At 37.7% G+C, this 9,907-nt stretch overlaps 2 protein-coding genes across 2 annotated transcripts; both read right to left on the bottom strand.

Annotated features, from left to right (window-relative positions):
• Positions 1-490: 490 nt before the first annotated feature.
• Positions 491-1,460, bottom strand: LOC122914444 (olfactory receptor 8K1). Its single transcript, XM_044261059.1, has one exon. It carries the CDS (start codon positions 1,458-1,460, stop codon positions 501-503), a length of 960 nt encoding a protein of 319 aa, XP_044116994.1. The 3' UTR covers positions 491-500.
• Positions 1,461-5,510: 4,050 nt separating this feature from the next.
• Positions 5,511-6,455, bottom strand: LOC122914443 (olfactory receptor 8K5). The gene has a single exon (XM_044261058.1). It carries the CDS (start codon positions 6,450-6,452, stop codon positions 5,511-5,513), a length of 942 nt encoding a protein of 313 aa, XP_044116993.1. The 5' UTR covers positions 6,453-6,455.
• Positions 6,456-9,907: the final 3,452 nt, after the last annotated feature.

Here is a 9,907-nt window from a genome sequence, read left to right as displayed (position 1 = left end):
TGAAGAGAAACCAGAGTTGATCTCCCTGATATGAGGAAGTGGTGGTGCAACTTGGGGGCTTAAGTGGGTAGGAGAAGAATCCATGAAACAAGATGGGATAGGGAGGGAGACAAACCATAAGTGACTCTTAATCTCACGAAACAAACTGTGGGTTGCTGGGGGGAGGGGGGTTGGGAGAAGGAGGGTAGGGTTATGGACATTGGGGAGGGTATGTGCTTTTGGGTAAATTGGAAGGGGAGATGAACCATGAGAGACTATGGACTCTGAAAAACAATCTGAGGGGTTTGAAGTGGCGGGGGGGTGGGAGGTTGGGGTACCAGGTGGTGGGTATTATAGAGGGCACAGCTTGCATGGAGCACTGGGTGTGTTGAAAAAATAATGAATACTGTTTTTCTGAAAATAAATAAATTGGAAAAAAAAATAAAACTCCTTTCTTTAAAAAAAAAACAAACAAAAAACAAAGATTTTTGGACCCACCTTTGCAAATGCATAGTAAGACATTAAGTGGAGTTTTTGCATCCAATGGTTAAAGTTCTCTTCAGAGCATCTTTTACTTCTTTGTTCCTTAAGCTGTAGATCAATGGATTCAGCATAGGGATCACCAGGGTGTAAAACACAGAGGCCATTTTATCAATATCAAAAGTATGGCTAGATTTGGGTTGCAGGTAAATAAACAGTAACGTCCCATAGAACACAACCACCACTGTCAGATGGGAGCTACAGGTGGAGAAGACTTTGTATCTCCCCTCGGTTGAGTTCATCCTGAGAATGACCACAAGAATGAACAGGTAGGATATAAGAACAATCAGGAGGGAAGAGAGCAAATTACAGCCTGCAAAAATTAAAATGATCAACTCTAATTCACGCGTGTCAGAACAAAGCATGGATATGAGAGGAAGGCAGTCACAGTAAAAGTAATTGATAATGTTAGAGCCACAGAAGGACAATTTAAACAACTTAATTGTGAGAAAGAGTGACACAAATGTGCTGTAGAGATAAGGTGCAAGGACCAGCACCCAACGCACCTTCTCTGCCATGATGACAACATAGAGGAGAGGTTTACAGATGGCTACATAGCGATCATAGGCCATTGCTGAAAGAATAAAGAGTTCAGTGATAATAAAAATCTCAAAGACTGCCAGCTGGGTGGCACACCAATTGTAGGAAATTGTATTTTGGGGCACCACAAAGTTTACCATCATCTTTGGGCCAATCACAGTGGAATAACCAAGATCAGTAATTGACAAATGTCTAAGAAAAAAGTACATGGGAGTATGTAGCTTGGAGTCCAAATGGGTCAAGATAACTATGCCCAGATTGCCCATCACCGTGACCAAGTATATGAGGAGGAAGATTCCAAAGAAAGGTGCTTGCAGCCCAGGATTGTTGGTGATCCCCATGAGAATAAATTCAGTCACCTCACTCACTGCAGTATGATTCTGTTTCTCCATATGGTTCATCTTGGTAACCTGTGTAAGGTATAAAATAGTTATGTATTACATTTGAGATGCTATCTTCTAAGAGAATTTAAAATATTATGCATGAGATACAGATATCCTTTTTAAAAAGATTTAATTAATTTATTTGAGAGAAAGACTGGGAGCAGGAAGAGAGAGAGAGAGGGAGGGAGAGGGAGAGAGAGAATCACAAGCAGACTCTACACTGAGCATCTGATTCCCATGCGGGGCTGAATCCCAGGTCCCTGAGATCATGACCTGAGCCAAAATCCAGAGTCAGAAATTTAATCAACTGAGCCACCCAGGTACCCAGATGCAGATATACTTTATCGTAAAATATAAATGGAGACTCCTCTTACCATCAGGCCCAAACTACGCACACCTTCACTCACAATGTAGTGTAGGTGCCTGAAAATCAGTTTTTTTAAATTGGAATGTAAATCCCTGAGACTAAGCTTTTCATTGCCAAGGTGTTAATTTCAAAAAAAAAAAAAATCTGTCTCAGATAAGCACATTGCCAGCTACACAACTAGGCAAAGAGCCAGCTCCCCACCCATGAAGTCTCCCTTTTAGAAAGCCCTGGGTGACTTAGGCGGCCAACTGCTGGAGGGACCCAGCATTTCCCTTCCCAGGATTTAATTCCTGCTCCTATGTTTTAAAGTCACCAATAAAGAGGAAACCTGTGAAACTCTAGACATTCTATCCTTGACCCCAGTAAAGGTAGAAGTCCAGGTTCTCCAAGCCTTCCAAGACCAAGAGTAACATGGGTCCTGGGGCATCCCTAGCTGATGGCATTCCTGTGAGAGACTGTGGTCCACACACAACACAGTGATGGAAACTTTGCTCAAGCATTCTTCAACGGGGCCAAATACTTTGAAGTGGTTGTTTTGAAACAATGACCTGCTTTTCTGGACCCAAAGTTAAGTATGTCAAAAGACCTATTATACATCAGCCTTTTAAAATTTTGAAGCAAAGAAAACAAATATCTATACCTAAACCATTAGCCTTTACCTTGTGGGCAATAATCGTATCTGTTTAAAGTAGCAAGACATAAAACAAACAACAAATAAAAACCTTTCTAAAAGGTTGGTGGACCAATGCATGAGGCAGTGTTCAGAAAACCTCTGACATTAAATACATATTTCAATATTCTCACCGCAATATGGATCAGCTGATTTGCCCAATGCAAAATATAGTATAATTTGTTAATTTCAGAATTTCGTTACTAATATCTTGTCCACATTTGCCACATCTGGTGTTTCTGCTTATTGAATCGCTTTTTCTAATGATCTTCCAATAATACATTCCTCTTGTACAAAAAGAATTTGACCATTCTCATTATTTACGAATTTTTTATGGAGATTCATCTAAAGAGTCCCAGTGGGAAGAAGAATACAAATGGATATCAAGCACTGATAGAGAACTCATCATGTGCTGGACAGTTTTCTAAGCACTTTACATACATTAACTCATATAATGCACACAGTACCTCTAGGAAGTAGAGAATATCACCATATCCATTTGGAAGTCCAAAAAATGACTTAACCAAGATCACTCAGGTAAGTAGTGGAGTCAAAATTCAAAAAAGTTATTCTGTCTTCAGAATCTATTCTCATAAACACAATAACAGTCTTTCTCTTAAGGTCACCTTGAGTCAGTTGATAGGAAATGAAAAGTGGGACAGGAGGAACATCAGGTAAATAAGGATACACAAAGACTATTGTTAAAATAGATGACAGAAGCAGTGAATTATATGAAAACAAAGGTACTCTGAAAAGCACAGCTCTGAGTACCAGAGAGTATAGAACAAGTATCTCCAACACATTAATCCTATTGATGACAAGAAAGTATAGTGCAAAGGAAGAAACCGTTTTGTAGATCGTAATGCCCTTCAAGACTTTGGTGATGATCCAGTTTAAGCTATATGTCCCGAAATTTTCAAAAGCCAGTGTTCTCTACTCACCTTACCGGAGAATCTACTTTGTTGTTTAATCCTCACTGGTTGTTGCTAAATGTATTTAAGCATTTTCCTGCTCCCTTGAGACTCATTTTGTTAAAATTTTAATCTAACTCTAGGATTTAAAGAAATTGCATGTAATTACTTGAGGGAGAGTACCATGGGTCTCTGTTTATTCTTGTAATGTCTCATTGAGAAAACTCAAATGTATTTCGTGCCTGTATCTGACTGAATAAATAAATTACACAATATCACTAAATACTGGAAATAGTAAGTATGCTTTGTCAGCATCTTAGTTGTATATCATACATGTATTAGGTATATTACCCCCCAAACACACACAATGCATGATCAAATGAAAGATTGACTTCCTAGAAAAATACTATGTAATATTTGATAATACAACATCCATTATCCAAAGATATTTTTACCAGATATGTAATTATGGGTTGATATAAGACAATGCTTTATGACTTGTATTGTTGCTGCCAGCATATCAATGGTACATCTTCTCTTCACCTGTTCATAAAGTATCTTTCATCTCTGTTTTTAAGGATTTCTCTTTATCATTGGTTTTTAGAAACTGGATTTTGATGTTGGTGTCATTTCCTTTCTATTTACCCTGCTTAGGATAATTTCAGCTTCTTATATCATATATCTATATGTAAACATGTACCCATATGTAAATGTATCATATAATTGTTTTTTAATAAATTTGGAGAAAAAAAAAAAGTCTGGACGTTTCTTCCAGTGGCTTTTCTGCTCTACATACTCTTTTCCCCCCTTGTTTAGTGTGGAGCTTGTTATTGTTCCACAGGTCACTTTGTGTTTATCCAATTTTTGTATCCTCTCTGGCTTCACTGGGGTAGGCTCCATTGTGATATGTTTAAGTGTGGTTGTCATTTCTTTTTCAGCTGCTACTATTCTCATTCAACATATATTTGTTTGCATCTAATATTGTCTTAATTTATAAAAATTCCACTTGGTCATTTTTAATTTTTATTTGTGTCCTAAAAATGTGTTTTTATTAAGTCTTCCAGTATATTGGACATATTTATTATATCTTTTAAAATCTTTGCTTGATAATTCTATCATCACTATTTCAGGACCTATTTTAATCATCTCCTGGTGGGGTCACATGTTTCTGCTTTCACATATGCATAGTATTTGTGATTAGATGCTAAAAATTTTATATTAGGCACTATAATTTTGTGTCTTCCTCAGATAATATTAAGTCATAAACCATGTTAAACAATGTTAATAATGTTATAAACAAGGATGACTTGGTTTTTGTTTTCTTTTGTTTTGTTTTGACTTGGTTTTTATTTTGCTTTGTTTTGTTTTGTTTTGTGACTTGTTTCCAAACTATATGAACAGAAAAGAGTTTAAAATAGCTTTTACCTCTAAGATCTCTTTGGATGCCTAGGTGTTGAATATGGATGCTACACTCCAGCTTTCTGAAATTCTCATGTCTTCCTGCTCTGTGTGATCTCTGGAATTGTTCAACTTACATTTCCAAGCTCATTCTTTTAACCACCTTCTGAACTCTTACTGTAGGCATGACCAGGTTGATGTTGGGCCATAAACTCAAGAAGACCTTGTAATGTAATTATTTTAATGTAAAGACATTAAATTCTCTGAAGGTAGAGATTGACAGAATGGATTAAAAAAATCCTGATCCAATTATACATTATCTGCAGGAGACTCACTCTGTTTACACTGTGGATCCAGAAAATACAGTGAAAACAAGATTGAGATGATACCTACCACTTCCCATTAAAAAAGCCCTGACAGAAACAAACACATACTTGGTTTACTGTTGCAGCATTTAATAAGGGTTTTCAGTGGGACAAATGTGAGGTTCACATTAAGAGAAACATTAAATAAAAAACAAGGAATATTTTGGGTGGGTGTATTTAATTAAGATCCAAAATATGAACTAAATATATAAATATATTGGTTGAAAATAAGAGAAAGAATTTGCACGTTATAATTAGTCTCTGTTCTGGAGCCAAAAAGAACATAATTTTATCTATTAGGTTTTTAAGTGGCATTTGCCTTTCATAGTTTATTAGAACAATATTCCTTATTGAATATTAGATACAAAGTTTGCATTGATTCTTAATGACCCTGTGGAAGGCATTCTTTATCTCTTTGTTTCTTAGGCTGTAGATCAAGGGGTTAAGCATAGGGATCACTAATGTGTAAAACACAGAGGCCATTTTATCAGTATCAAAGGAATGGGCAGATTTGGGCTGCATGTACATAAATAGTAGAGACCCATAGAACACAACCACCACTGTCAGATGAGAGCCACATGTGGAGAAAGCTTTTTTCCTGCCCTCTGCAGAATGCATTCGAAATATAGATATCAGAATTAGTATGTAGGACACTAGGACTGCCAGCAGGGAAGAGATCAAATTAAATGCTGAAAATACTATAATCAACAATTCTATTTCTTGTGCATTTGAGCAGAGCATAACTAACAAGGGAACATCATCACAATAGAAATGACTGATAACATTAGAACCACAGAAAGTCAATGTAAAAATCTTAATAGTGAACATTAGAGCCTGAAAGGTACTGTAGAGGTATGGAATGCCCACCAGCACATGGCAAAGTCTCTGGGACATAATAACATTGTAAAGCAGAGGGTTACAGATGGCCAAATAGCGGTCATAGGCCATAGCTGACAAGATGAAAAACTCACTGATAATGAACATAAGGAAGAAAGCCAACTGCGTGGCACATGCACAAAAAGAAATGGTATTTTGATCCACAACAAAATTTACCAGCATCTTGGGACAAATGACAGTAGAATTACCAAGGTCAATAAAAGCCAGGTGTTTGATAAAAAAATACATAGGTGTGTGGAGGCGGGAGTCCAGCTGGATCAAGGTGATCAGTCCCAGGTTGCTCACTACTGTGATTGTGTAGATGATGAGGAAGACCCCAAACAGGGGAACCTGAAGCTCAGGCAGCCTTGTGACCCCCATCAGAATGAACCCAGTCAGCGACGTTAGATTCTGTTGGTCCATTTAGTCCAGTTAGCTCTTTTAGGAAGAAACAAGAGAGGTTGCCATCAGCTTTCACATAGTATCATTTAAACATATTATAATGTTTGCAGACAGAATGTAGATTTTTTCTTTGTAATGGGATAGAAAAATAATTCCCCTGTCTGATTTTGAAAATAGAGGAATTGATAGACCCTTCTACTTCTCAACAGGAGGGATCCACATGAAACACATGCACCGATATGACTGATTAAACTCTAAATAGATTCAACAATATTTGGAACATATCCACTGATTTTTAAAAAGCCATATAAGTATTGATACAGATTTATTAGATTTTATTTCTTCTACACAATGATATCACAATTTTCCTTTAGTACACTTCCAGTTTCATATGAGAATTCCGGGGAAATTTTGATATTCTTAAAGAAAGAAGCAGAAGTAATATGGAGCTAATGAAGTTTGAGATTTAAGTTCCCTCATGAGAATTTTCAAGGCCCTGGATGGGGACTTTGCAATGAACTAACAAAGTGATGTATCTTTGTAAAAGTTGAAAATGTAAACTATTTTAACCTTTTAGCCTTGATCAGTTAAGTCCGCGTTCTCTCTCCAATCCCACTTCTGCTCCACCATTCTTCAGCTAATATCAAGACACATCGGTATGTCTGCAGGCATTTGTGGGGTCTAGTAAAGGGGAGGTTGAGTAAATAAACCTTTATTTGATGGTTAGTGAGTATATCTATGCTTCAAAATCAATGATATTCATCACTGATTAGTGCTACCTATTTTGGTCTAAGAACAGCTTCCAAGAACACTCATATCACCCAATAGCCTGAGATGTATGTAAGATTTTATTCATAAAAACATGTTCATAGATTTTATGATGATTTTGACTACAAGTGAACTTTTAAGATTACTTTTCCACTCTAAATACTCACATTTACACCTCAATTTACATGCATAATTTAATTTCCTTTTTTTTTAAGAAAACTCTTAAATGTGTATAAGCTTCAAAACGCACAAGATTTGAGTCCATTCCTGGGGTGCCTGGTGGCAAAGTTGGTTAAGTGTCTGAATCTTGACTTTGGTTCAGGTCGAGATCTCAGGGTCCTGAGATCTGACCTTGCGTCAGGCTTCGTGCTCCGCAGGGGTCTGCTTAAGACTCTCTCTCTCTCCCTCTTCCTCTGACCATTCTTCACACCAAATAAGTAGATTTTAAAAAAAGATTTTATCTATTTATTTGAAAGAGATAAAGAAAGCATGAGCAAGGGAGGGACAAAGGGAGGCAGAGAAGAACATTCTCCACTGAGCTGGGAGAGCAACACAGGATTCAATTTTAGGACCCTGGGATCATGACCTGAACTGAAGGCAGATGTTTAACTGACTGAGCTACTACCCAGGTGCCCCAATAAGTGAATCTTAAAAAAAAAAAAAATGAAAAAAAGGGGCGCCTGGGTGGCTCAGAGGGTTAAAGCCTCTGCCTTGGGCTCAAGTCATGATCCCAGGGTCCTGAGATCCCTCCCTCCACCCCTGCTTTCTGCTCAGCAGGGAGCCTGCTTCCCCCTACCCCTCTGCCTGCCTCTCTGCCTACTTGTGAGCTCTGTCTGTCAAATAAATAAATAAAATCTTTAAAAAATGTGGAAAAAATATATGCATCCCTTTTTGTTAAAGTATACAATTTATATCAATATTCAGGGATTTTCAATATTGAATTTTATATGTTATATTTCCTTTAATGTAGTCACTTATATTCGTAAATTAATTCTTCCCCTGTGGATAATGATAAGGTCTATAAAGCATTTAACATACTTATTTGAGCATTTATTACATCAACTTATTTCTTTCCTTTTTTTAATTTTTTTTTTTTTTAATTTATTTAACAGAGATCACAGGTAGGCAGAGAGGCAGGCAGAGAAGGGGGAAAGCAGGCTCCCTGCTGAGCAGAGAGCCCGATGCGGGGCTTGATCCCAGGACCCTGGGATCATGACCTGAGCTGAAAGCTGAGGCTTTAACCCACTGAGCCACCCAGGCGCCCCATATCAACTTATTTCTTGAACTGTGGACTGGGATATATGTAGAGTATAACACTGACTTGCAAATATTTCAGGGATAAGTCTTTCCTTTCTCATTTCATAAAATTTACACTGATTTTCCAGTGAAGCAGAGTGATTAAAAACAGTGAACCTGCTTTAGCTTAAACCAATTGAATTCCCTTCCTTTCACATACAGAACATGTGGAATTCTGTAAGCATGATTTTCAGCTAGAGGAGTAATTGGAGTTGAACATATCTAGTCAGATAAATGAAGATTAGAATTACTATACTGTAATAAGGTGTCTAGCATTAGCCTGCACAACTATCAGTCTGAATGGGTCAAGGTAGACCCTTCTACAGATCGGAGGGAACTCCTGGGACTCTGCCACAAGGTCAGCTGGAGTCTGAAGCTACTTGATGGCAGTTGTCCAAGTTCTAAGAATTCAGCTGCTAATTTTTAGTGTTGATTTAGGCAGTTCAATCCCAGAAATGGGCATGGAGGAGCAAAGATATATGGGAGATTATTTAATTATGTCCTTCTCATTTTGTTAGATGATATTATCTGCTGTTCTTCCGTTGGGTCTCACCCAGCATTCAGGGTCCTTCCTCTTGCACAATAAACCCCAAGTGTTGCAGAATCTGCTATCATGGGTTTTCTTTTCTTTTTTTTTTTTTTTTAAGATTTTATTTATTTAAAGGAGATCATATTTATTTATGACAGAGATCACAAGTAGATGGGAAGGCAGGCAGAGAGAGAGAGAGAGAGAGAGGGAAGCAGGCCCCGCGCTGAGCAGAGAGCCCGACGCGGGACTCGATCCCAGGACCCTGAGATCATGACCCGAGCCAAAGGCAGCGGCTCAACCCACTGAGCCACCCAGGCGCCCTATCATGGGTTTTCTCACAGAATAGAAAATGCACTGGGCTAACCAAGTAATTCAGAATTCCAGTACCAATCCTATCACTTTGAACTCTTTAATGTGTGGCTAGCAATTATTCTAGCGAGTTTATTGAATTTATCTCCCTTTTTAGTGTCAGTTACTATCTCCCTAGGAGGTCGGCTAGATTCTGTTACTTTGACCATTCTTTTTTTCATATTAATTTTTATTTTATTGCGGTAAGAATACTTAACATGAGATCTACCTCACTAAACGATGTTTAAATGTATAATACAGTATTGTTAATCATATGCACATTGCTGTATAACACATCTCTAGGTTTATTCATCTTGCATTAACTGAAACGTTTTATCCGTTGGTTACCAATTCCCCATATGATCTAGGAACCCTACTTTTTTCCCTCCATTTTATTTTATTTTATTTATTTTATTTTATTTTATTTTTCAGTGTTCCAAAATTCATTGTTTATGTACCACACCCAGTGCTCCATGCAATACATGTCCCCCATAATACCCACCACCAGGCTCACCCAACCCCCTACCCCTTTCCC

Source organism: Neovison vison, chromosome 7 (assembly GCF_020171115.1).
Source record: "Neovison vison isolate M4711 chromosome 7, ASM_NN_V1, whole genome shotgun sequence".
Lineage (NCBI taxonomy): Eukaryota > Metazoa > Chordata > Mammalia > Carnivora > Mustelidae > Neogale > Neogale vison.
This window is presented reverse-complemented; position numbering and strand designations above follow the sequence as displayed.

Coding starts and splice junctions, on each gene's coding strand:
- LOC122914443 (XM_044261058.1), bottom strand. CDS start 6,452: ATGGACCAACAGAATCTAACGTCGCTGACTGGGTTCATTCTGATGGGG.
- LOC122914444 (XM_044261059.1), bottom strand. CDS start 1,460: ATGAACCATATGGAGAAACAGAATCATACTGCAGTGAGTGAGGTGACT.